Raw genomic sequence first — 27961 nt, forward strand, 5'->3', positions numbered from 1 at the left:
CTCACAACTTGCTTGTAGCCATCCCATCTATTGCCAGAACACCTGAAGAGGAAGACCATTTTTAAGAGGTGAGGCCGAGCATCTGTATCTCCTCCCGTTCCTGTGAAGCCATTGCTACTGGATGATTGTTGTTGTTTAGTCGTTTAGTCATGTCTGACTCTTCGTGACCCCATGGACCAGAGCACGCCAGGCACTCCTGTCTTCCACTGCCTCCCGCAGTTTGGTCAAACACTGTCCAACTATCTCATCCTCTGTCGTCCCCTTCTCCTTGTGCCCTCCTTCTTTCCCAACATCAGGGTCTTTTCCAGGGAGCTTTCTCTTCTCATGAGGTGGCCAAAGTATTGGAGCCTCAGCTTCAGGATCTGTCCTTCCAGTGAGCACTCAGGGCTGATTTCCTTCAGAATGGATAGGTTTGATCTTCTTGCAGTCCATCACTGCCTTGCCGTGGTGAAGGGGCTTGAATAACTCAGAGAAGCTATGGGCTATGCCATGCAGTGTCACCCAAGATGGACAGGTCATGCTGGAGAGTTTTGACCAAACGTGATCCACCTGGAGCAGGAACCGGCAAGCCACTCCAGTATCCCTGCCAAGAAAACTCCATGGGCAAAGACAACAGGCATATAAAAGTTTTGACACTGGAAGATGAGCCCTTCAGGTCGGAAGGCGTCCAACATGCTACTGAAGAAGAGCGGAGGACAAGTACAGGTAGATTCAGAGCTGATGAAGCGGCTGGGCCAAAGCCAAAAGGTTGCTCAGTTGCGGATATGACTGAAAGCGAAAGGAAAGTTCAGTGCTGTAAAGAAAAATATTGCATAGGAACTGGATGATTAGAACATTATAATGGATTCTGGAAATTTATGTAAAGTTGGGCTGTTCCAGCTCTAGGCTGGAGTCTAGAGAATGTACAAATGATGACTATATTTGCATTGAGTAATGGATCTATTGTTCACGAGTAAGCCACTAACATATGAACGAGTTTTTTGTCTTGCCTCAGGCTGCTTTAATCATTGTCAGCATCTTTATTAATAGCCATCTCTCCAAGTTTTTTTTTAAAAAAAAATTTCTAAATTTTCTGTTTTACATTTTGGAATATTCACTTAAACAACCTTAAAATATCAATGACTCCCCTTCCTCTCTTTCCATGGTTCATTTTGCACAACATAAATCCCTGCATATTTTATATAAACTAAACCATTCTGCATTCCATTATTACATCCATCAAAACTTATTCACACTGTTGAATTTATCTTAATGCTGCCCACGTTTTCAAATAAACACAATTTTCCTCCATATATTCAATGAACATATTCCAATCTTCTTTAAACATATGATGTTCTTCTTCTCTTACGCTATACGTTAGGTCCGCAAGCTGCACATATTCCATCAATTTAAGTTGACAATCTTCTTTAGTTGGGACTTCAGTCTCTCCTTTTCCATTTTTGGGCTACCAAAACGCGAGCTGCGGTAGTGGCAGACATAAATAACCTTTTCCGACACCTGGGCCATCTCTCCAAGTTCTGAAAGGCGCATTATTGATGCACAAGATGGAGGTATCAGGTGGCGAGGGAATCCTGAGGTTTACAAAATAACCAAGAAATCTTTTCTTTTCTTTTTAATGCCAGTAAGGAACTTCAAAACATGACCAGATGAGGGCAGTTTGGCTGGGGAATGCTAACTGGTACTGTTGGAGTAAAAATATATATAATCAGGGTAGGGGAATGGAATGGAGGAGCTGCATCCCTGAAGATCATCACCCCATACTGCAACATTTTGTTGCCGTTCCAACTCATTATGCATCTAATAATCTAAACGAGGTTGTGTGTTTTTGCTCTCTCTCTTTGCAGTGAACAAATATGTGGTCAAAGTTTTTACAGGAGATCTAAGTGGCAGTGGAACAGATGCAGATGTTTTTATTAACCTTTTCGGCCAAAATGGAGACACAGGTAGGATATCACGAGGATCTGTTTCCTTTGGTCTGCAGCAAACCAAACAGATGAACAATGAAATAATCCACACCCCCCGAGATGTTATTCTGAGACAGGGGTGTTGCTGTTGGGGATATTCCTGGGAGCTAGCATAGTGGTTACACGCAGCGTTTCTCAAACTTGGGTTTCCAGCTGTTGTTGGACTCCCATCATCCCTAGCTAGCAGCTCAGTGGTCAGGGATGATGGGAGTTGTACTCCCACAACAGCAGGCAACCCAAATCTGAGAAACACTGGCACAGTGTTTGGACTAGGAGCAGAGGGACTTGGGTTCAAATGCCCACTCTGCCATAAAGCTCACTGGATAGATAAGCACCATCTGTTAGCCTAGTATAACTTGCAGGGCTGTTGTCTCTGTCAGAAGTTCAGCCTACACTCGAGTAGGACCCTGGCAGAGACACATGCCCGACTGGCATGTTCCCTCCCTCCTGGTTGATCGTTCGGGAGCTTCATAAGCTTTCTTCAGCCCGATGCCAACTGACACTGGCACACTTGGGTATCCATAGAGTCTTCGCAGCTCATGTGTGACAGACCTCAGCAACTCAGCATTTTGGCTAATCTACTTTATTTACATATAAACACACACAGAGCACTGCAACGTGGCTCCCTCTCTCTCTAGCATCAGACAGCAAAGAGAAAAAGAACAAAGGACAATAGTCCCACTTCACGGAACACAGTAACACAAACATCCTGTCTCTGTCACTTCCCACTCTGTGGAGTCAAAACATACACCGCCATGTGAAAGACAACAATCCCATGACTGCAATCATGGAGCAGGAATTCTAACAGTCTTGATATGTATTTTGTGTGTGTGTGTGTGAGCAAGCTTCTTGGGCAGGGGAGGTGAACTTTAATCCTGTGGGCCAAATGCAGCCCTTCAAACCTCTCTGTCTGACCCTCAGGAATCCCTCAAATCACCCCCCCCAACCCAGCCACACCCCATCTCCCAGGGGGATGCCCTTCACCAGCTCTGCTTTGCACTTCCCTTGAGTGTTTTTGCCTGGCTGGAATATGCCCTTGAACTCTAGGTTTCCTGGATAGAAAGGTGTGTGCTTGTGTGTGCCTAGGAGCTCGCCTGCTGCATAAAGGTAAATTTGCACCCATTGCTCCTCCCACTTTTGTCTCTGGCCCCGCCTACCACTGGCCTGTGGCCCCAGCAAGCCTGTGGCCCAGAAAGGAATGTGGGCCTCAGGTGGGAAGAAAAGTTATCTACCCATCCTTGGAGGAAGGGTGGGATAAAAGGATAACAAACACAAAACGTTTCCGCCCACTCCCTGTTTCTCAGTTCCTGCTCTTCGCAGCACTGCAATGCCTGTGAGGTGCTCAGAGCTGATTGATGCAACCAGATTGGCATGCAACACAAGTGAGTTGAGTACACAGAGCCAAGTTTCGCTCATCACGAGGAGTGCAGCTGTCCTCCTGGAATTTTTCAGAAATTGTTTTTTCCCCCCTCCACAGCACGTTTCAGCCCTGTATTAAACAACTATCGAGGCAAATTACTTGGTCTCTCTCAACAGATTAAATAATTGCACTTGATTAAGCACGTACATTTTAGCAGATTATTGATTAATGAATCTATCAATTAAATTTACATGCATTTTGCATATTGGCGTACCTCAGGGCAGGCGCCTCTTTGAGATGCTGAAGAAAAGTGTAGGATAATAATAATAATAATAATAAGAAGAAGAAGAAGAAGAAGAAGAAGAAGAAGTTGTTTGTGGCTTAATAAACGAAAGATACCCCTCACAGTTAGGCTATCCCTGTTCATGGCCTGAAAGACACAGCAGAACCAAAATAGCCCCCACTCTCAAAGTGTGCAAATTATGCAGTTCATTGATTTGCAATGCGCCCTTACAGGTTAAAGAATTGCCTTTCACCAACTGTAATTGTTAGTTGACGGAGTTACTGTTTAAATGATGAGAGACTGCTTCTGCGTCCAAGCCGCCCCATAAGGGTGCCTTTCTGGTCAGCTGTGGAGGGTGGAGCCAAACTGCTTCTCTCTGGGGTGACCAGCCTCCACAGTTATATTATTGCAGGTAAAGGTAAAGGGACCCCATGACCATTAGGTCCAGTCGTGGCCGACTCTGGGGTTGCGGCGCTCATCTCGCTTTATTGGCCGAGGGAGCCAGCGTACAGCTTCCGGGTCATGTGGCCAGCATGACTAAGCCACTTCTGGCGAACCAGAGCAGCGCACAGAAACACCATTTACCTTCCCGCCAGAGTGGTACCTATTTATCTACTTGCACTTTGATGTGCTTTCAAACTGCTAGGTTGGCAGCAGCAGGGACTGAGCAACAGGAGCTCACCCCGTTGCGGGGATTCGAACCGCCGACCTTCCGATTGGCAAGTCGTAGGCTCTGTGGTTTTACCCACATCGCCACCCGCGTCCTGCCATTATTGTGGATGCCCAAGTTTAAAAAGGGGAAATGTTACTCTGCTAAATTGTAGAACTTGTTAACACAAGTTGGAAAGGCTATAATTAAACAATATATTCTCTCCTGCCTCCCTGAACATTCCCACAGATTTGCATGCTCCTGTTGCACTTGTGCCTGGAAATGGCTCCGATGGCTGACCACATGCAAGGGCCTAGATTAGGCGCATGCCCCCGACCCTGAATCTCCCAGCTGAAATCTCTGACGCATGGATTCCAGCACTGAACAGTTCCTCATCTGTTTGCCTTTTCCTTTCCATGTCATTTGCTTCTCAGGAGAGCGGAGGCTGGACAACGACAAGGACAATTTTGAGAAAGGTGCAGAAGACAAGTTCACCCTTGACGCTCCCAACCTGGGAAAGTTGAGGAAGATCACCATAGGCCACAACAACAAGGGAGGCTCTGCCGGGTGGTTCTTGTCCAAGGTTTGTGCAGATGAGCTGATTGTTCTCTACGGACATAGGATGCTGCCTTGTAGAAAGTCAGCCAGTAGGTCCATCTAGCTCCTTACAGATTTACTGTATTTTTCGCTCTATAGGACGCACCGGACCACATGACGCACCTAGTTTTTAGAGGGGGAAATCAAGAAAAAAAATATTATTCCTCCCAGAGCAAAGAAGCCAAGACAGTGAGCGGGATCCATCCCACTGGCTGTCTTCGCTTCCTCTTTAGCCATGCACAGCTCCTCCGGCCGGGAGAGGCAGCGTGAGGCTATGGCAGAAGCCAAGACAGCCAGTGGGATGGATCCCACTCACTGTCTTGGCTTCTTTAGCCGCGCACAGCGTCTCCGGCCGTGAGAGGCTGCATGGGGCTATGGAAATTCCTCCACCTCCCGCAAAAGCCCATAGGAGCCACACACCCTTTAAGGAGCTCGTGGCTCCTGCGGGCATTTCTACGAGGAGGGAGAAGGGACTGACTGGCTGCGTCAGTCCCTTCTCCCTCCTGGGGAAAAGCCTGCAAGAGCCACGTGGAGCTTGTGTGCGGCTCTAGGGGGCTTTTCCTGCCTGCCTCCCCCCTGCATTCGCTCCATAAGAAGCACACTCATTTCCCCTTACTTTTTAGGAGGGGAAAAGTGCGTCTTATGGAGCGAAAAATACGGTATATGGACTCGCAACAGTTCTCTGGGATCTCAGAAACAGGTCTTTTCCAGAACTACCTGCAGGTGCCAGGGACTGAACCCACCTTGACCACTAGCAGTGCTGCCACCCAATCCTCTGAGTCCCCCCAAGAAAATCAACACGCTCTTTCTATTTTTGTAAGGAAGGTTGTGGTTCCCCCATTAGTCTCAGGCAAAAGCATAGTGCTTTTGTTGACAGGGCCTTTTCGGTGCTGGTTCCCCGCTTGTGGAATGTCCTCCCTAGCGAGGTGCACCACTCTCCATCATGATTAACTTTCAGGAGGGTCCCAAAACATTGCTGTTTACCCAGATATTTGGTGGCTGAAGAATACTGGCAGTTCCATCACCTACCTCTAGATGTTATGAATTGGAGTTGTCTTTAGAATGTTTTTGCCTTGCTATGGCTTTCCAGTTGGGAATCTGTTTCCCCCCATCGTGGGTGGGGGCTCTTTGCAGAGAATGGGTGGGGTACAAACTCAAGAAACAATAAATAAAGGGAAAGTATGGGCCGTGTGTTGGTTCCCATGAATCCAGCTAAAAGCTGTTGGGCGTCCTTATTAAATGCTGTGTCTTTCTTGTACCAGTCTTCCTCTCCTTGTTCAAATGAGTCTCTGTTCTCACCCTAGGTTATCATTGAGGACATAGGCAACAAATGTATTTACAACTTCCCATGCGGCCGCTGGTTTGCTCTGGATGAAGATGATGGGAAAATCCAGCGGGATATTCTAGTGGGAGGAACAGAGGCTACAGGTAAATGCCTTTGCAGGTAAAAATACTCCTTTGGGCTTGGCCTAAATATTTATCATTCAGGAAAGGGGAACTAATGCAGCTTTTCTAAAAGGGAAGAAGTGCAGGAAAAAACACACCTTCCTTCCGTATCCACAACTGGGCATCTTCCTTGAAATGAACATTTTGGGCTGTGCTCTCTGCATCTCCCCATTTTATAAAAAAGTGGGGGATAATTTCCAGCCTACCCCTGAAACAAGGGCTTCTCCTCTACAACAAGGGAATATACCTGAAATATACTCGGAGTAGAGAGTGGATTTCATGCTCTTTATTCAGATCATAGTGGTGTGGAGGAATGGAAGTTCCCCCAGAATGTCTGCTTTATATACATTATTTACACAATGGGCCCCACATGATTGGCTAATTCCGGGATTCTCCTGTAGGCCAATCAGGTTGCGGATTGACTTCCACCTGGAGCTGGATTGGGTGGCTCCTGCGGACCAATCAGACCGCTGCATTCTGGGTCCTATTGTTCTAGGACCAATCAGACTGCTGCATTCTGAATCCTATTGTTCTAGGACCAATCAGACTGCAGCATTTTGGATCCTATTCAACTCAGTACATAACAATACCCTTCTGTTACATGGGGGGCAGCATAGAGGACTTCTGCCTTTAGGTGTGGGGTCCTTGACCCCACATTAGATCCATGCAGCAATGTGTATCGCATCTTTTAAACGTGGGGCCCATTGGGACTGGTGGGGTGGAAAACAGGGAGGCCAACAGGAGGTGGCGCTAGAGCTAAAGACAAGTAAATCCAACTGATTTTAGTTCCCTCTCCATCCTCTTCCATCCTTGTTCTACAAGGGCAACACTAAGGAGGAAGAAGCAGACAGGATATAAGCAAGACAGCAGGCAACTGAGGTCTGACTAAGGCTGACTGAGGTTGGTGGACCAGCTGCCATTGCATTGAAAGGCGGTATTTTGGAAACATGGGAGCTTAGGAGAATGATTTTCCTCTGTTAATTGATATAATCCCCCTTTAAAGCCTTCAAAATTGATGGCTTGCAGACCTAAATATAGAATAAGAGACCAAGAAGAACATACTTTTAAAGAAGATTGGACTATGTTTATTGAATATACGGGGGGGAATTGTGCATATTTGAAAACATGAGCAGCGTTAAGATAAATTCAACTATGTAAATAAGTTTTGATGGATGTAATCACGGAATACTGAATGGTTTAGTTTATTTAAAATATGCAGGGATTTATGTTATGCAAAATGAACCATGGAAAGAGAGGAAGGAAGTCATTGATATTTTAAGGTTGTTTAAGTGAATATTCTAAAATGTAAAACAGAAAATTTGATAAAAATTATGGGGGGGGGGGGAGGACAAAATTTATGGCCACCAACTGCATCCTTGGGGAGCAGATTTCACAGTACATCTATGTACTGTGAGAAGAGCTAGTGTGGTGTAGTGCTTAGAGCATTGGACTAGGGCCTGGCAGAGACCAGGGTTCAATTTCCCACTTGGCCATCATGCTCACTAGGTGAACCTGGGGACCATTCATTCACTCTCAGGCTAACCACCTTGAGCTCCCTGGAGAAAAAGGTGGGATATAAATGCATAGCTGTCAACTTTCAGATTTGAAAATAAGGGATCAGCAGCCTCACCTGTCCCGGGAACAGTCTACGGGAATCTAACAATCCGGGATAGCAGGGGGAAATGGTGCTGGAATAAGGGAATTTCCCGTAAAAAAAGGGAAGGTTGACAGCTATGTATAAATGCAATAAATAAATAAGAAATAAAATAAGCAAGATTTAGTTCGTGACTTGTCTTAGGGCAGTGATGGAGCCTGGAGCACGAACGACTCTGCTAGGTAAATTTGATTTCGGTGGTCCAGGCAACCGGATCTGCAGGTTTGAAGCAAGAACAGCTGTTGGGGAGGGGCAAAGCCCTGGAGCTGGTCTACAACTGGCATTGCTGCCATATATTGGGGTGGTGAGGGCAGGGTGGCAGCAAGGTCAGGGTGCTAGTGTATGTAGCTATGCTCTGCTGGGTGTGGGAGCCAGGTTTGTGACTCCACACACCCCTGCCGGCTGTTCCTGTTTTGAAAGTTGCGTGGCGAGTTCCTGCCTCCCCCCCAGTGGAAATAAAGACACGTGACACAATTATTAAGGTTAATGGGCTAAATAAGGACACAACTTTATTGGTTACAGGTGATGAGTGGTATTGGCTTAGGCATTGGTCCTAACCGACTATATCCAGCTTCAGCCCATCTGCTTGAAGTCTGGGAAGGGTTAACCACCGTTAGGGGGAGTCCTGCTGAGGCACATCAACTAGGAACTCCCCCGGGGTCACCAATAGGGGGTGTGCCTTAGGCCCTCACCTCCCTAGGCTTCGGACAGGGCCACGGCCCCCAGAATCCTTTATCGGACTACCCTTCAATATGCAGGGCAGGTGATGGCACTTCCTCCCCTCTTCCATCTATAGAGCAATACCAATGCCTAACCGCCAATACCAAGAAAGTTGTGACGATTTGCTATGAGGTAGGCGAAAACCAAGTGGCTGGTGCCAATTTGCCAAGTGGAAAAATTCCTATCAGGCCCCTCAGTGGTGACCAACCGAGGTCCATAGCTAGGTCAAGGAACGAAAATATTAAAGGGTGGGAGGGTGGGAAACTAGAGCAGCTGGAGGCGGCAAAAGAGGGAGATCCCCGGCATTAAATGAAGCAGGCCACGTCCCCCGAGCCAGCCGATTGGCTGGCCAGGGGGTGACGCGGCCAGGGATTCCCCCAATCACACGGAGGCTGCGTGACACCCGCAACACCACCTCCTTTGCAAGGTGGAAGTGGCTTTACAGAACAGGCTTCTGAAATAGAAAAACTACAAGGGCACCAAGTGAATGCCCTGATATTTGCTGTGGGAGCTGCTGGCTTCCCAGTTACTGGGAAGGAAAATAAAAAATGCCTCCAAGTCAAGGATGCTTTTGATGCTCATTTTGCAGCAGGTTTTAAGATTACGGAGGTGCGTGGCCTCTTTAACCCTGCAGCCACCGCCCAAGATGCCCGGTGGCAGCCCTGTTTCAATTTCATAAGGAAACTGGCAAAACGGAGGAATTCTAGCCCGATCTCGAGGTGACGGAGAGCAGAATTTCTCCTGCCAGATCAGAACCTGATAGGATCTGTACTCAACACTTTCTCCTCGACATTTTGCCGTTAAGCTGAGAAGGCAAAGTTTGCTCTTGCAAAGATGCCTTCAGGACATCCTTTCCCCAAAGGTTGCTGATGCTCTGAAGGCCACCCAGGGCTTCCTGCCCCCTGGGGAGAAGGGCAGGGGGTGGGGGGAACAGGCCATCAAACAATATTCCAGGCCTCAAGGCATCCGGGCAAGCAGCGGGCATGCTGGGGGCGGCTGCTGCTTTATCCAGGCTTCTTCTAGTGGAGTCACAGCCTCTGTCGTGTGAGGCGCCCTTTCGGAATGGCTTAATAATTGATTTGAGCAACGGGTGGACAAGCTGTTGCTGGTGTGCTCCACACCCATCGGTTTTATGCTTTGGATTCTTGGCTTGGCGGGTGGAAATGAGCAAACTGTATCTTCCTTCTCCAACTCGTGGGTGCCAATCCTGACTCTGCAACCTGCTTTTACCCACAATTGTCTGTCTGCAGAATGCCCCAGCAAGGCTCCTTACGGGGTCCTTGCCGTGGGATCACATTCATCCAGTGCTTTACCAACTGCACTGGCTCCCGGTGGAGTACAGGGTCAGATTTAAGGTGCTGGTTTTGAGCTTTAAAGCCCTACGCGGCCTAGGACCCACGTACCTACGGGAACGCCTCTCCTGGTATGCCCCACAGAGGACCTTAAGGTCCACAAATGACAACACTTTGGAGGTCCCAAGTCACAAGGTTGGTCTCAACTAGGGCCAGGGCCTTTTCAGTACTGGCCCCAACTTGGTAGAACGCTCTGTCACAAGAGACCAGGGCCCTGCAGGACCTGACATCTTTCTGCAAGACAGAGGCGTTCTGCCTGACCTTTGATTTGGACTCAGTCTGACCCTTATGTTTCCCTCCCCTTATGGTTTTGATCTATGGGCTATTGTTAAAATGAGGCTGCTTTTAAAATTGTATTTTAACCTGTATTTTAAATTGGTTTTTTCTTCTTCCCCTATTATGTTTTTATTGTAATTTTACTGGTGTTAGCTGCCCTGAGCCCGGCTCTAGCTGGGGAGGGTGGGATATAAATAAAAAAATATTATTATTATTATTATTAGTAGTAGTAGTAATGAGAGCTCCAGCAAAGAAATGCCTTCTCACCCTTTGAGGGCTCAAGTGCCTTAGCAGAAGGCCACAATGGATATTAGAACTTCCCCACACAGCTTTATGTAGACTTGCTAGCATTGCTATTCTAAGCAGAAAAACGAATCTTCTCCTTCCTATTCTTCCATCCAGCAAGGCAAAGTGTGGGTCCAAAGGGATTCAGAATCAGAAGAGGTGAGGTGATTCTTAGTCAACCTTTTTGAGCCAGTGGGCACACTGGGAATCTTGAGGAAGTGTCGTCATGGGACCAGTCCCAGATATGGCTGCAGAGGGGGTGTGGCACATTAGAAAAGGGCTTCCACATTTAAAAGAGCAGGAAAGAGAAGCAGGGCCACGAAAAGCTCTATCAATGGGGAAAAGGCACTTATATCAGGCTAGCTAGCAGATCTGGAGTTGCAGACAGGAACCTGTCCTGAATTTCACTGGGGTTTCTACTGAACATTATGTTGTAGGTTGCTGCACCCCACGAATGCATCCCAGCCCCTCATTTTCCCCAAAGGCAGCCCTTCTAAGCTTTCAGCTTCTGCTAGGCAGCATATTTGAAAATGAGAACCTAGATGTTTAAATACAGATTTCCTCCCTCCTTTTAAACACATGGCTTTGGAAACACCGGGCTGAGTGTGCTTCCTTCGGCTCTCTCCCGGAATGGGTGCATTTCCCTCCCTCCCGAAAGACGAACATCTCTGCACTGAGCATTATTTATTCAACCTGCTTAGTGTCATCATGCGGCTTTTGCCATCGTTGAACTGCTACTCAGGTCTTTTCCCACTAGTGTGCAATAGAGGTTATCACTGTTAAGACCTCCTGCCGTGGGCCTTTCAATGTTATATGCAATTTAACAAGGTGAAATCTTTGCGGAAGGAAAACTACCATATTTACAGTACGCCGCAGGCAGCCGTGAAACAACAGAAGCCCTTGCAAGGACAAGCCTAGTGCCTGGATTTTACTTAAACCCCAGTTGCGGCTGGTAGTTGCAGCTGCTATCGTTAGCCCCGAGCTCTGCTGCAAAATCAGCCTCGGAGGATTCACACATTTAAAGCACAAGACTGTCATGGAATTCTACTCAGTATTGATCCAGAGTAGATTCCAATGTATAGTTGTTGTTGTTGTTGTTGTTGTTTAGTCGTTTAGTTGTGTCCGACCATGGACCAGAGCATGCCAGGCACTCCTGTCTTCCACTGCCTCCCACAGTTTGGTCAAACTCATGCTGGTAGCTTCTAGAACACTGCCCAACCATCTTGTCCTCTGTTGTCCCCTTCTCCTTGTGTCCTCCATCTTTCCCAACATCAGGGTCTTTTCCAGGGAGTCTTCTCTTCTCATGAGGTGGCCAAAGTACTGGAGTCTCAGCTTCACGATCTGTCCTTCCAGTGAGCACTCAGGGCTGATTTCCTTCAGAATGGATAGGTTTGATCTTCTTGCAGTCCATGGGACTCTCAAGAGTCTCCTCCAGCACCATAATTCAAAAGCATCAATTCTTTGGCGATCAGCCTTCTTTATGGTCCAGCTCTCACTTCCGCACATCACTACTGGGAAAACCATAGCTTTAACTATACCGACCTTTGTTGGCAAGGTGATGTCTCTGCTTTTTAAGATGCCGTCTAGGTTTGTCTAATGTATAGTTAGCAGAGTAAAAACTTAAAACACGTTGCAGGATTCCCAAAAAATAGACCAGAGGCAATTGTATTTCATCCAGCAGAGCTTTACTGCTACTGAAGGCAAATGAGCATAATGTGCCACAAATCCAATGCATTCAGGATTGGCCCTGTCCATAAAAAATCCATTTGCAGCAGACGTAACTTAACTCAAACTTTCAATAACTCAAAATAAATCTAAACCTTAACACTAAGCGTACTGTGCACAGAACACTACACCAGAAGAAAAAAAGATAGAAAATGAAACCCAGGCTCCTTCTGGCCCTACTTTTATAGTCAGCATGACCTTGACAGAAGAGATAAGAGAACCAGTTTAAACCAGCTGTGCTCAGCTTCTCTGAAGGAATAACCAAAACACCAGGAACCTTCTGCTTGTTTCTTTCATACAGAGAAGTTTCCAGAAGCTTCCAAAACCCTCTTGAATTAATTAGAATAGGAAAGATCTCTACACATCAGATCAATACTTTTTGTACCAAGAAATGCAAACTGACAATGGACCTTCCCCCCCAAATAATAATAATAATAAAGGGAATTGTAGTTTGTAAAAGGTGCTGGAGATTGTAGTTCCCTGAGGGGGAACTACAGTTCCCAAGATTCTTTGGGGGAACTTGCATGCTTTCAACATGTGTTGGCTATGCTTTAGATGTATGGTGTTGGTGTGACCTACACATCAGTTGGAAGGATGGTTGTGATGGTTCAGAATTTATCTGGTTAAATTCCCTGGTGTGTGTCACCTGCTGACGTCAGCTTACAGCTGGGCGGAGACAGAAGCTTTCGAAGCTAGGGAGGAGCTAAGGAGAGACAATCCCTGTATTGTTCAGTTCCCCTGTGTTCCTGAGGGGAGAAAGACCTTCTTCTCTCTGTATCTGTGAGAGAGACATGGCTGAAAGAAGCCCTGGTCTTTGATGCTGTAATGTTTTAATAAAGAGCTGTAAATAGACAAATCTGTCTATGTGTGCTTACAAGAAGCAAGACTGCTTTACACGCTGTGTTCTACTCTGCTAAAAGCCGTGACTGAGAAGAGACAGCAGGAGTTATTGCGCAGCTTGGGAGGAAGCCTGCCGGACCGCTGTAAGTGATTGATGCGGATCGTAAAGCTGTCTGAGATCGCGGCCCTATCGATCAGGGGGATCGATATATATCCGAACAGGTTATGGAAGGTCAGACAACGCTCGTAAGGCAGTCGGTGTGAGCTCCAGGAATGTTTTTGAAGCCAGCGGTCTGCGGCCGAGGAGCGGAACGGGAGCTGACTGGGTGCCGGAGAGCAAGATTGATTAATTGCCTGCTTCCGAGAGGCAGTGAGAGCTTCTTACACAGAGAGCTGGAGCTAAATCAGCAGCTAAGAGCTGGAGGCTGGGACGCAGCTCAAATCGTTACTCCAAGCAAGGGAGAGCCGTAGGAGCTGGTACTGAGCACTGAGTACGGAGTAAGTACAGCTTGGGGCCCCTTGGGAGAACGGGAGAAGATGGCTGAAAGCCAGAATATACCTCTGGAAAAGCTCACTCTAAAGAGTTGGGCAACGTGGTCCAGAAGAATAAGGGGATGGTTCTTGGTCGAAGGGCTCTGGGAAGCAAACCAATGGGAGCCAAAATCACCCCTTGGCCGGCCAGCAGCTGGAGCAGGTGAAGCAAGCTGTGGGGCTGTGTTGGCTGAAGATAGCCAGAGGCTGCATCAAGAGCTAGAGATGCTCAAAGCATGCGTTCATGCATCGCTGAGGCCTCACTTGGAGGGCATAACGACAGCGTGGGCTGCCTGGAATTTGCTGAAGGGCTTGTGTGAGGCGTCAGCGAAACGCAAGAGCCCTGGAGAGGCAGAAGGATGCCCAGAAAGCCCAATGGGGGCTGAGACAGTGTTGGGGAGCTGTTGCAATGCTTCTACACGTCTGTGTGATGGACTGAGTCCTGGAGAGGCTGGACTGGCAGGCCCTGTTCCCGATGTCTTAGCCTCTAGGAGCGCTAGTGAGCAGATCGGGGGGGCGAAGAGTTCCAAAGGCAAGTTTAAAGAACTTTCGCTTTGTGCTGAAGCAGAGAGGAGCTTCAGGGGGGGCCAGGCGGCTGGTGGGAGGCGCCGTTCCAGAAGGAGGAAGGCCAGGCCAGCTGGGAGGAGCCCCGGGCAGTGTTTTTCCACTGGAGTTCAACGTCGGTGTGGCAGTTGCCCCCACCGGAGCAGAGAGCCGAGGCAGGATGTTTGCAAAAACTTTTCCCATGGGAATCAGGCAGGTTTCCATGGCAACAGGCCTGGGAAGACAGGCAGGCGTGGAACTGAGCCAGGTGGCCGTGGTAAACAGCAGGGAGAAGAGTCTTATCAAGTTTCTGTGAGTATGGCAGTGTTCGAAGACGGCCGAGTGGAAAATTCCGAGATGGCCTTTGTAATAGACTCTGCAGCTAACCGCAACATGGTTCCAGAGACCCCTGCAGTCGAGAGGTGGAATTGCACGGCAGTTCCGAAGGGACAGACTATTAAGTTCGCGAATGGACAGAAAACTAGAGTTCTCAAATGTACTAATGCCTATCTTTCTGTTTTACAGGAGACGGTGGATTTTTGTATTGTTCCAGAGATTCATCATTGTTTGTTATCTGTGCCTTATTTGTTAAGTAAGGGGTTCAAAGTTTGTTTTGAAAATGATGTCTGCACAATCTCCAAAGGGGGGAGGTTACTGGCCAAAGTGCGGAAGGGACAGAATGATCTTTTCATTCTTAAGACGTCTCTTGGGGGTGAGGGGAAGGTTGAGAAAGCACAAGCGTTGCGTGCTACAGTTCCCAACCAGCGTACTACAATTCCCGCTCATCATGTCATGTGTGCATGCGTATGGCATCAGAGAACGATTCACAATCCTTTAGAGGATTTGCAGGTGTTGCCTGAGGTTGTCACAGGTTGTAAGATTAGAAATTGTGGAAGTGCCATTAATTGTGACACTTGCAAGCAAGCAAAGGTGAGAGGGTGCAGTTACCCAAAGGTGGAACGTGTGGCCACTAAACCTTTTGAGCTGGTACACATAGATTTGTCCAGTCCTGTCAAGGAACCAAGTCTAGGGGGGGCCAGGTTTCTGCTAACTTTTCTGGATGATTTCTCGCAGAATTCCTGGGCTCACGGTCTCAAATCCAGGGAGGATGCAGCACAGCTGATCAAGAGCTAGATTGAGGGGGTGGAACAGAGGTTCTCCACCAGGGTTCAAGCGATCATCAGTGACAGAGATGCTAAGTACACTGGTTCTGCGTTGCAGAAGTTCTTGCAGAAGAGAGGGATACGCCACACAGTTACTTCACCCCAGCAAGGGGGGGTGGCAGAGCTGAGGAGTGGAGCTCTGGTTAAGGCTGCACAGGTGATGCTGAAAGAAGCCAGGTTACCTCCTGAGTTTTGGGTGGAGGCTACGAGGGCTGTGTCATTTACCTGGAATCGTGTCTACAACTCACTGGTAGGTGACACACCGTTCTCTTTGTTAAATGGCCGAAAACCCCAGGTTCACTTTCTGCGGACTTTTGGGACTCCTGCGCTTGTCTCTTTGCCTAAGGCTTTGCAAGGGCCAGATGGAGCCAAAGTCCAGAAAATGATCTTCTGTGGGTATGAGCCAGAAGCCCGTGCATGGCGGTTTGCTTACCCGTCAGGTGATCAGAGTAAGGTGCTGATCAGTAAACACGCTGAGTTCTTAGAGGAGGGTGTAAAGTCAAAGACTCCTGTCAGGCGTGATGTTCTCTCAGAATGTCTCTCTGATCCAGAAGACAGTTCTGATGAGGCAGAGGAAGGAAGGGGCTGAGGCTGCTGATGACGACCAGGTCACTGACCAGGGTCAGGAGCAGGATAGGGCATCTCCACAAGTTGTTAAGAGACAGCCCAAGAGTGCGCCTAGTTCTCCTGTGAGTGTGATGGAGAGGATTCGAAGACGCTTTAAGTCAGAGGGTGAATTCCATGATGCAGAGGACACACCTGCTGATCAAAGTGAGTCAGAGGGAACACCTGAGTTTGTGCCTAGGAGGTCCAGTCGCACAACTAAAGGTATCCCACCAGAGAGGTACCAGGCCACAGGTGCGTGGGTAAGTTTCGCACAGTGCGATTCTGAGAGTTGTGAGGTGGTTCCACAAATGCCAAACAGGTTTGCCAAGGGAGGGCACAAGGCATTGGGGAAGGGATCGATCTCACAAGGTGTTACTGAAGATGTTGCACAGGTATCACGCAGGGACACAAGGGGGGGTGTGATGGTTCAGAATTTATCTGGTTAAATTCCCTGGTGTGTGTCACCTGCTGACGTCAGCTTACAGCTGGGCGGAGACAGAAGCTTTCGAAGCTAGGGAGGAGCTAAGGAGAGACAATCCCTGTATTGTTCAGTTCCCCTGTGTTCCTGAGGGGAGAAAGACCTTCTTCTCTCTGTATCTGTGAGAGAGACATGGCTGAAAGAAGCCCTGGTCTTTGATGCTGTAATGTTTTAATAAAGAGCTGTAAATAGACAAATCTGTCTATGTGTGCTTACAAGAAGCAAGACTGCTTTACACGCTGTGTTCTACTCTGCTAAAAGCCGTGACTGAGAAGAGACAGCAGGAGTTATTGCGCAGCTTGGGAGGAAGCCTGCCGGACCGCTGTAAGTGATTGATGCGGATCGTAAAGCTGTCTGAGATCGCGGCCCTATCGATCAGGGGGATCGATATATATCCGAACAGTTGGGTTTTGAACCAATTATGGTTTTGAAGAGGACTGGTCTCCCTGGCACCCCAGGTGAACAGTTTTTTTGGTGACCCCTTTATTCACCCACCCATTCTTGAATTTGTACCCTTCCCTTTTCTCTCCACGGTGGCCTACATGGTTCTCTCCACTCCTCATTTAATGCTCACAACAACCCTGTGGTGTAGGTTGTGCTGAGAGGCCGTGGCTGGTGTGAGGTCACCCACTGAGGCTCATGGCTGAGTCTCAAGGACTGGCTGGATGAGGAAGAGCAGTTGGAGCATCCTGCCCAAGACCCCCCAGGGAGGACACAGTAGAAGACCACTTAGATCCCGGATAGTGGTGGTGGGACACTGAGGAGCAGTCTATGGAAGAAAAGAGCTGGGAGGTGCTAGAAGCAGAGGGGTTGAGCAATCAAGAAGAAGGAGAGTCCTTCAGGATTGTCCCTGCTACACAACAACGGGACAGTCCCAGTCCTGTTGTCTCTCTTTCCCCTTTGACTCCCTGCATGATGCTGAGCAATGGACCAGATAGGCCTAGAGAAGGAGCCCACCTCCTGGATGTAGCCTTCGTCTGCTTGGGAGGGATCCAGAGTGAGAGGCTAGAGTAAGGTTACCAGATTTATTTCAATGAATCCAGGGACACAATCAATCAATCAATCAATCAATCAATCAATCGTGGGGGTTTTTTTGGAAAAAGTTATTAAAGAAGAAGAAGTAATATCTTCTCTTCTGTGGTCTCCTCTGTTGCGCGGCCTTCCTCTGGGTCCTGGCCTTTCTTGGAGCACTAGCCGTGCTTCCCCCCTCCCTCTCCCTCCTTGCACTGCGATCCCCTACAGGTTTACTCAGGAGTAAGCATTTAGCAGAACCCCCTCCTCCTGCTGCTGCCCTGCCCGCCTGTCTGGGCATCTCCTGTGTAGGCATCGTCTAGTGGCCGCCCATCCGCGCAGTGGCATGCCCAGTCAGTGGGTCCGGGGCAGAACCAGCGGCAAGTGAGTGGGAGGAGGCGCGCTTGGGCCGGATCAGCTCGTCTCCTGCTCGCCTCTCGTCTGTGGTGGCCAACAATGAGCTGGCCAACAAGCTGAGCCGCTGCTTGCAAGTCAAGGAGCACAGTGGCAAAGCCGAGCAAGCAGCCACAGCCACTCAATCACCACCCAGAGACCGAGCCGGAGCCGACTGCCTTAGGCAGCGGTGCTGACGGCGAGCTGAGTGCCAAGTTGCAGTGGCGCACCAACCCCACGCAGCTCAACAACCCCACACAGCTCTCGCCCGGTGCCAGCACCCAGCACTGTGTCTTCAGCCCCTATTCCGAGTCCCGATATGATGTGTCTTGTGCGCAACATATCCTATGGGGACTTTTATCATATGGGGACTTCTAGTGAGGTAAAATGGCGGGCACCACGGCAGCGGCCAGCTCTTGAAGCCAGCCAGAGCCAACTGTGCTACCAGGCTGGCTCTGGGCTGCTGAGGCTGCTGCTGCTGCTACGTTTCCCGGGGACATTAGATGAAATCTGGGGACATTCCGGGTATGGAATTTGTACGGGGACAAATTAGCAAATCCGGGGACTGCCCCTGGGAAACAGGGATGTCTGGTAACCCTAGGCTAGAGGGGAAGGATGGAAATACTGGTCAGTTTCAGCAGTGTCTCAGCTGGAGGACTCTGCTGCCCTGTTATTTTCTGCTAATAAAGAGTGAATTGCATTCTGTGCCTGCCATGTGTACACTTCCCTGTGCTTGACTTGGCTTGCTTGACAGCTCCTTGACACTGAGTAAGGATTGAACCCTGGCTGAGTGGAATGTGCTCTTGAACTCTAACAATACCTCTTCCTTGCCCGTATAGAGATGGGTGTATGAATGTGGGTAGAAACCTGCCTGTAATAATACTAATAATAATTTATTATTTATACCCCGCCCATCTGGCTGAGTTTCCCCTGCCACTCTGGGCGGCTCCCAATTGAGTGTTAAAAACAATATAGCATTAAAATTTTAAAACTTCTCTAAACAGGGCTGCCTTCAGATGTCTTTTAAAAATAAGATAGCTGCTTATTTCCTTGACATCTGATGGGAGGGCGTTCCACAGGGCAGGTGACACTACCGAGAAGGCCCTCTGCCTGGTTCCCTGTAACTTCACTTCTCACAGTGAGGGAACCGCCAGAAGGCCCTCAGCGCTGGATCTCAGTGTCCGGGCTGAACGATGGGGGTGGAGACAGGACTGAGGCCATTTAGGGCTTTAAAGGTCAGCACCAACACTTTGAATTATGCTCGGAAAAGTACTGGGAGCCAATGCAGATCTCTTAGGACCGGTGTTATGTGGTCCTGGCGGCCACTCCCAGTCACCAGTCTAGCTGCCGCATTCTGGATTAATCGCAGTTTCTGGGTCACCTTCAAAGGTAGCCCCACGTAGAGCGCAAAGGTAAAGTTAGCAGGCATTGCTCTGCCTCTGATCCACCCACCTTTGGCACGTGGCCTCCAGAAGCCTTCTCAGGATGGAATGTGGCCCTTGGCCTGGCAACTTCCCCCACTTCCCCTGTAAAAAGTGTTGCCGAAAGAGCAGACGCCAAGACTTCCACTGTGGTGGTTCCTCACCTCCCTCTCTGTTTCTTCTCCCATCTCCCACCATCCAGGCATTGTCTACAACGTGGCTGTGGTGACTGGGGACATCAGAGGGGCTGGCACAAACTCCAAAATCCACATGGTCATGCACGGCTCTAAAGGGCTGAAGAACAGCGGGAAGGTCTTCCTGGAAGGAGGCGAGTTCGAGCGTGCCAGGACCGATCTTTTCAACGTGGAGATAGCTGCTCTCCTGAGTCCCTTGAGCCGCGTCTCAATTGGACACGACAATGCAGGTGTCGGCTGCGGCTGGTACTGCGAGAAGGTGAGGATGGGTCACTTCAAGCCTTTGGGCAGCTGTCCAGTCACTTTCCCCCTATTTGTGGTCTGACCAGAGTGACTTGGAAGGCTTGAAGGATGTTTCAGCTCTTGTTTCAGTGATAATGCTGTCAGGTTAGCCAGTCGATATGATGCAATAATGCGTCCCGCAAATCTGATTTTGCCTAATACATGCCATGCGGCGCTGAAACTTATGCAGAAATCCATTGCATGCTCATTAGGCGCCCAGGCTGCTCTGCAGTTGTGAGACTGGGGGACGGCATTCCTTCTCCGCCTCTTCAGTTGTGCAGAAGGGATGTGGAGGTTATTTGTTGCAGGTTTGCGTTAATTTCTAGGGAGAGGCAGCAGATTCTGGATCAAACCCAAGAGATGTGTCATCCTGCGATTTGTGGACATTGCAGTTCAGTTATAAATAATAATAATAATAATAATAATAATAATAATAATAATAATAATAATAATAATTTCTTTATACCCCGCCCATCTGGCTGGGTTTCCCCAGCCACTCTGGGCGGCTTCCAACCAAATTTTAAAAACAATACAGCATCAGACATTAAAAACTTCCCTCAACAGGGCCACCTTCAGTTGTCTTTTAAATGTAAAATAGTTGTTTATTGCCTTGACATCTGCTGGGAGGGCATTCCTCAGGGCAGGCACCACCACTGAGAAAGCCCTCTGCCTGGTTTCCTGTAACCTCACTTCATGCAATGAGGGAACCGCCAGAAGGCCCTCAGCACTGGACCTCAGTGTCCGGGTAGAATGATGGGGGTGGAGATGCTCCTTCAGGTATACAGGACCGAGGCCGTTTAGGGCTTTAAAGGTCAGCACCAACACTTTGAATGTGCTCGGAAGGGATAGGAGGAACAGGAGAGGGATGGGTGGCTTGTTTTAGGAAGGGTGTGTGTGATGTGATAGCCAGCTCCAAATATTTTAAGGAATAGAGACAGTGGATAAATTCAATTCTGTCCACATTTGTAGGCTAACCTAACTACGTAATAAGCATTTCCTGAAATCATGTGGGAACCAAAACACAGGCATCCTTTGAAAATTTGCACCTCTCTGAAGTGCTGTTCTCCAGCCAAGTAGAGTGTCCATAAAATGCATTGCTTCAGGGGATATTTCATGGCAAAAATGTTTATGTTAGGCAAAATTGTATCAGGAGAAATTTGCACTAAAATGATGAAGGATTTTCATGAGGAATGCATTAAAAAAGATACTGCAAAGGAACTCAGCTCGGTGGTGGAACATCTGTCTTGCCTTCAATAGGTCTCGAGTTCAAGTGCTGGTGTCTCCCAGTAGGGCTGGGAGGATCTCATGGCTGAGTCAGTGTAGACAATTGTGAGCTAGATGGAGCAGAGTTCTGACTCTGTATAAGATAGCTCCCTATGTGTGCACCGACCCCTCTCAGTCTCCAGGCTTCAAAGATAGCCGCCTGGAGCCTCCGGAGCGCGGCAGGAGCTCCTGCTGCTCTCCGGAGGCTTCGGGTTCCTTTCGCTGAAGGGTAGGTGCCCCTTCAGCTAAGCGGGAGGAGAAATGGAAGGGGTTCCGTTTCTCCTGCTGCTTCGCTGAAGGGGTGCTGCGCAGAGAGGGGGAGATGTTTTTTTCTTGTTCTCCCCCTCTAAAACAAAGTGTGTCCTATGGTCGGGTGCCTCCTATAGAGCGAAAAATACGGTAAGCCTGGGCACACATAATCGATCACGTGACATGGGGCACACACACCCCATTTGAATGTCAATGCCCACTAACTTTGGGGGCCCCCCTCAAATATTTTATTGAGGGGACTGAAGAGACCTTGGAATTAGGATTTTTATCCATCCGTGCTGCTCCAGCAGTAGCACTATGTTTTGTGTATATCATGTGAGTGTCTGAGAGAGCGTGAGACAGGAAGTCTCAGTACTGTTGGAAGTTTAGTTTCACTTCTGTTTGTGATGCTGTTCTGCACTGGTCCTGAGAGGAGAGTACAGACATGCTGATGGATTCTGCATATATAGACTATAAAATAAAGTAGTTTTAGAACTACGATTGACTCTTTCTTCTGCTATGATATGCCAGAAGACGAGTGTGCTCCTATTAGGAAGGAGGGGTCGCTTATTACCGGTCTCTCTGGACTGAGGGAGATTTATAGCCAGAGAGTGACCACCAGAGAGACACCCCAGAGTCTTGGGAAGTTGGCAGCCTTCCCAGGTGTGTTTCCAATGCTTGGCACCTGGGAGTTGGCTCCTCTGTGTTTGTGAATGCATTATGTCTCACTAGGAGGGTGTGGGCAATGGAAAAATGGATGGTCTATTCCGGCGCTCCCTTTCCTCTTCCAGGTGGTGGTGTATTGCCCATTTACTGGTATCGAACAGACCTTCCCGTGTGGGAAATGGCTGGATGAGGATGACGGTGATGGACTGGTGGAACGGGAGCTGTACGAAATGGTCTCGCTGCGTAAGAAGAGACTGAAAAGTAAGTGTGAAAGAGCAAAGCTTGAAGGGCATCCATCATTATTTGAAAACCCTCCTGCTCTTGAGAGCACTCAGGGTTGTTGTTTTTCTGCTGACAGTTCTTTCCTGGTACAGAGAACCAAAAATTCGTCTTCTTCTTTTTCCTCCTATGGCAGCCATTTTATATTGGCATCCACAGCAGTGTTGTCAATATGTGAGTCCTGGCACCTCCTATTTTTTACCGGGGGGGGGGGAGCCACTGGTCTGAGTAAAAAAAAAGTCAAAAAATGGCCTTTTTAGTTTAGAGATAATGTGAGTAAGAGTTGACAAGCTACGACTTTATAAAATCATGTGTGACATGGAGGAAGTGGAGAGAGAAAAGGTTTTCTTCCCCTTCCATGACACTAGAACACCTGAACATCTCAGGAAAGCTGGATGTTGCAAGATTCAGGACAGATGAAAGAAAATACTTTTTCATGCCTCATGTAGTTAAACTCTAGCCTTATTAGACTTTACCAACTGGTGGGGTCTGTGTTGCTCCCGGGAGGGAGAAAGGAAGTCAAATGACACAGAGGTTGCTTCAGAGAAAGAGTTTATTCTGCTCTCCGGATAGCAGAAGGCACTTGCGTGGTCAGTTCACAGCAAGTCCAAAGAAATGAGAGATTTCATGCAGTATATATATCTTCCAGGCACCCTCTCCCCCCTTCCCCAGGAATCCAGCCATGTCAGCTTATACACACAGGCTGACATCACCTATGTTCCTGCTCCAGTACTCTTAACCATAAAAGGATTTTCCTCTTCCTGTACTCTTGACCATAAAAGGTTGTTCCTGTTCCTATACTCTTATCTTGGGGCAGGAGGTCACCAACTCCTGGCGCCGTTCCCGGGTCTCTTGTCAGACTTGACAAGGTCTGTGCGTCTTTGTGGTCTTTGTGGTCAGGATGTAAGATAAGACCCAGACGCGTCATCCCTGCTCTACTGGAACTGGCAAGGCCACTCATTGCCGTCACAGACTGATAAGGGAGAGAGCTTTGAGCACTTGTTTATACAGCTGGGTTTTGGCTCAAGAGCTCAGGTTAGAGCATTTTAGAAATGCTCCCTTGGAGGAGGAAAAACCCGAGGATTTTGGGTCAGTTTCAAACTGACTGCACAGAAACCCATTCCTTCCCCCTTCAAAACTATGGAACTCTCTGCCACATGAGTGATAGCCATCAGTGCTCGAGTGCCCAAGCTGCTAAATAGAAGATTCCAAGTATGTTCTCAATCCCCGCTGGCTCCAGGGTGTCTGCTGTCCTCCAGATCCTTTGGGGACAAATTGCTGCATAAGGTTCATAACTGGCGGGGACATTGTCTCTCCTCCAGTCCACATCACATCAGTGCAATGAATGCTTATAAAATTAGTTAAGGGGCTGCATGATCAAGACGCCTCTGTGATGAACGGTTTGTCCCGTTTAAGGAGCGATTCCATTGCAGCCGCGCTCATTACAGCGAACATTGCTTAATGTGACAGCCACTTTATCTCTGCAGCGCAGTCCATTCTGCGAAAGCATTTATGACCTTTAAACTGCCATATTATCGACCCTGACTGCTATTGACAGCGTAATCCCTTTGTGGATGTTGTATATTAAATGGGGAGGAAGCAGTGCCCTTGAGTAATTGGTGACCTTTCGCTGCCATACAACGGGATAAACTTGTATTGTCATCTCCCTCGCCTGCTTCGGAAAGGATATGCCTTCTCATTTAGAGGCTCAGGATTTTTCCTCAAACCGGTGGTGTGTTGCCACGAAGAGTGCTGAATATTTGCAGTTGTTGCCAGTCATCACAGCCGTGCGTATCTGCAACTTTTCTCCGGTGACCTCAGGGCAGGCATTCTCAAACTCTGCCCTCCAGATGTTTTGGGACTACAATTCCCATCATCCCTGACCACTGGTCCTGTTAGCTAGGGATGATGGGAGTTGTAGTCCCAAAAACATTTGGATGGCTGAGTTTGGGGGTGCCTGCCTCAGGGTGATGTATATGGGCTATCCTGCTTTATCCTCACAATAACCCCATGAGGTAGGGACTGTACCACCATTTCAGGGCCCCTCCAGCCTATTATTATTATTATTGTTGTTGTTGTTGTTGTTGTTGTTGTTGTTGTTGTTGTTGTTGTTGTTATTCATTGGTGTAAGAAGAGAAGGGGTGATCTCCCCTTTGGCTAGATGCTCCCCCCTAAAAAAAGGGCAGTAGTTTCCAGCACCTCTTTCTCTAGAAATAACTCCCTGTGCCTGACACACTATATATGCAAGGATTTCTCTCGTTTTTATTCTATGGGGAAACATTCCATCTTGTGATTCTTAAGTAGTAAAGATCAGACCCCGGTTGACACCTTAGTGAGGAGCGTTCCTCAGAGAGCTTTATAGCTGAGCCAGGATTTGACACTGGCTGTCTGCTGGCAGTCATGGCTTTTGGGTGGGATTTTGAGGCAGAAGATCAGGGCCCAACTCAGGAAAAATGAATGGGAGGGACCCTAAACACAGCAGGACTGGATTTTCACTTTTAAAAGTAACCCACATTACTATGTAAAGTCATGTCCCCCCTCTGCAATGAGACCATTAAGTCCAGTGTCTTAACTCACCAGTTACCTGACTGCACGCTTGCTCCCAGCTCCAGACTCACAACATTACAGTCCACTTTGTGAACGTGCCGTGTTGCATGAGATCAGACCCTTTTGCTCTTGGGAGGCAAGGGAAATTCACATACGCAAGTGGAAGCAATGGATTGGGGCTAGCATGAGTGCGATGTTGAGCTGAAATGGAAGAGAAGGTTTTCATGGATTGTTTGCAAAGTGATTCACATTGCTGCATCTCCAGGCTATGAGAAGAGATTCCCCTGTTGAACATCTTCACAACATAACTGGTTTTCAAGACACTGGGCACGTGCTTTATAAAAAAAGGACCTCTCTATTCATCTCTGGTGGTTTGGTTTTGTTTGCTTCTTTGTTTTTCCTTTATCACCAGCTTTCACTATTTTAATTCAGTGATTCAGAACTTTTTGTTTTATAAGAAAACCCTTGGTCCCTGTGGATATGGACAAGTGATATTAAGGGCGCAGGGACAGACGCCCCCATCTTCCTCCAGGTTTACGGTGACAAAGGAAAGTCCGACGAAATGAAGCTGGACAATAACTCTGATAACTTTGAAGCTGGACAGACGGATAAATTCATGGTATGCCTTCCTGTCCTCCACGTGTGCTCCAAACAGACTTGTGTTTAGTGCCGTGTTAACCTGGGAATCAGCCCAGACGCTTCCTGTTTGCAGTTAGTGCTGGTTAAATGGCACAGAAGAATAGCCAGTCAATTCCTTGTGGTTTATGTGAAAGGGTTTAATAGCCCTTATAAAAGGAAGGAAATAGCAAACTTATTGGAGATGTCAGCTATGTTGGCGCTTCATTGACTCAGAATGCTGAACGTGTGACAAATTCTTGCCTTAAATACAAGGTGAAAATTATGATGCCTGCGTTCTTCTCTGGTTCAGATTTAATCTGAACCGGAGAAGAATCGTGCCCCTTGTTGTTCTTGTGCAACAAGCTTTTGGCTCCACCAAAGCTTGCACAGAAAATGCCCCTAATGGATTTTGCTGTTCTTGTGCATCTCCAGTTTTATTTCCCCCGGTGGCCTGATCTTCCCCCAGATTGGGCCTGTAGTAGAAAAAGGCCACCACTGATGTATTTTACGCATGTTTCCTGCAGATTGAGCTCCCAGATCTGGGCAATTTGTACAAGATCCGGATATGGCACGAGAAGAGGAGCCCATTTGCTGGCTGGCATCTACATAAGGTAAAAGGCCAGCAGGAGAGATTGCACTATGGGGGCAAGATCAATCCCCTGTGATAAGCAGGAGCTTACTGTTTCCATGAACTTGCATCCTCATCTAACACTTCAACACTGACATGTGGCTGGGGCAACCCAGCCAGATGGGCAGGATATAAATTATATCATCATCATCATCATCATCCTTATCATTATTTGCATGCTTGGTTTACAGTGAAACTAATGAATCTTAAGCTTCAGGGATCCTAATCCTGGAGGGTCTCAGAAGTGACTTTAGTACACACTGCTTAAAAATATTGGGTTTAGTCAGTGGTGTAGCATGTCAGTGGTGTAGCATGGGTTGCTGATGCCTGGAAAGTGAGGAAAAGTGAGGAAAGTGTTGCACCCCCCTGGTGGACTGGGCAGCTGGGGTGGGGACACATGCAGAGGGTGAACAGAGCTTGCCTCCATCAGGCTCCTCGCCCGCTGCCTCAATCCATCTTCCTACTAAACCAACCCAACTGCTGCCATGCCTCAACTGCCATGGCTCCGTTCCTGATTGCATCACTTCAAAAATGTGTGCCCGGGGCCACGGCCCCCTGGCCTCGCCATGTTATGCCTCCGGGTCTAGTAGACCCAATTTGAGTCACAACAACTTTTGGTTGTATATATTTCAACAGTCTCAATGTCTGAGAGTCAGTAGCGCAGATGTTGTTAAGGTGTAGTGATCGGTCATGGAACAACCCCATTGAAGAAGATAACAGTGGTTTCCCAGACCCCATTGCTGGTTGTGAAGGGACTCCCATGACAGTTCAAGCTTCAGGGCCCCAGAAATGTAGGTCTGCCATGGAACCATGTTGACTTAGCTGCTGAGGAGACCCTGAGGAACCACCATGGAACTCCTCCGTGTTGCAAAATGTTATTCCTTAGGCTTATTATAGGGTGAACACTTGATTCAGAATGTGTTGGGCCTCCCTCCCTGTACTCTGATGGTGCTTTCTAAGGCACACCCAAGAGTTCTAAGTTGCAGGGGCAAGATTGGCAGCAGAAGGACCATGATGATCTTTTCATAGGGCAGAGGTGGCTAGCCTTGGCAAATTTGCACCAGTCATTTGGTTTTTGCCCACTTCATAGCAATCGTCACAACCTTGTGAGGTTAGGCATTGGGTAAGCCTTTCTTTGGCTGGAGGGGAGGTTGTAGCCTTCCCCTGCCCCTCCTCATTAAGGGTATCCTGTTAATGTGGGAATGTTTAGGGATGCGGGGGAGGATATATTGTCTAAGATATCCTATTCCAACTTGTCTTTACAAGTTCAACAAAATCAGCAGAGTTAACATTCCCCTTTTATTTAAACACACGCGCAGCAGATAGCTCGCTCAGACTCGTTAGAGTCTCTGTAAATATTTCCTGGTATTTCCCCCGTTTAATCCCTCCTAAAATAAGACACTGCACAGTCTTCTGTAAAATATAAAACATTTGCTCATAAGTAATCATCTGGTCACACAAAGCTTCCCAGAAGGTAGACTTAAAAGGTTAGAACATAGTTTACATGTGGTGACTATCTCCTTATGGGAGAAAGCCCCCCTTTTCTTCTCTTGGCCTGGAGCCAAGGGTGCATCTTAGTAGTGCTGTCTGCGGACAAATGCTGGCTTCCTTGGCCTGAAAGTGAGATGAGTGCCGCAACCCCATAGTCGCCTTTGACTGGACTTAACCATCCAGCTATACCTTTTGGGATAGCACTGAACAAATATTAGAAAGGTCTTTCTCTGGCTATGCAGGCATGTGCAGTAACAATAGCAACTCACCATTTACCTTTTTTACTTAAAAAAGAAAATAAGGCCACATACACCTTGGCTTTTGAGCCTCTAATATGATTTGATAGGTTTCTGCCTTATTTTGCGCTGCACAGATGTTTGGAGGATCTAGCTGGGAGTTAGTAAACCATGAAGCATTGTGGATGCACGTTGGTTCCCAAGATTCATC

The 27961-nt window shown here is 48.0% G+C and overlaps 1 protein-coding gene and 1 long non-coding RNA gene across 5 annotated transcripts in view; one reads left to right on the forward strand and one right to left on the reverse strand.

The window, feature by feature from the left end:
• Window positions 1-27961, reverse strand: part of LOC309380271 — a 162130-nt gene that overhangs the window by 52851 nt on the left and 81318 nt on the right. The window lies entirely within an intron of this gene.
• The window catches only part of LOXHD1 (lipoxygenase homology PLAT domains 1), a 175919-nt gene that overhangs the window by 46483 nt on the left and 101475 nt on the right, over window positions 1-27961 (forward strand). For all 4 annotated transcript variants that reach the window (XR_014172698.1, XM_081929534.1, XM_081929535.1 and 1 more), the window contains exons 5-11: window positions 1845-1943; window positions 4691-4839; window positions 6158-6281; window positions 19500-19750; window positions 22077-22212; window positions 25236-25396; window positions 25920-26006. Coding sequence is in view for 3 of the 4 variants with exons in the window: in XM_081929534.1 (XP_081785660.1) it covers window positions 1845-1943; window positions 4691-4839; window positions 6158-6281; window positions 19500-19750; window positions 22077-22212; window positions 25236-25396; window positions 25920-26006 (1007 nt within the window). In the remaining variant the exon portion in view is untranslated. The remainder of the gene's footprint in view (window positions 1-1844; window positions 1944-4690; window positions 4840-6157; window positions 6282-19499; window positions 19751-22076; window positions 22213-25235; window positions 25397-25919; window positions 26007-27961) is intronic.

This window comes from Podarcis melisellensis (genome assembly GCF_964234715.1).
Source record: "Podarcis melisellensis genome assembly, chromosome: 11".
Taxonomy (NCBI): Eukaryota; Metazoa; Chordata; class Lepidosauria; order Squamata; family Lacertidae; genus Podarcis; species Podarcis melisellensis.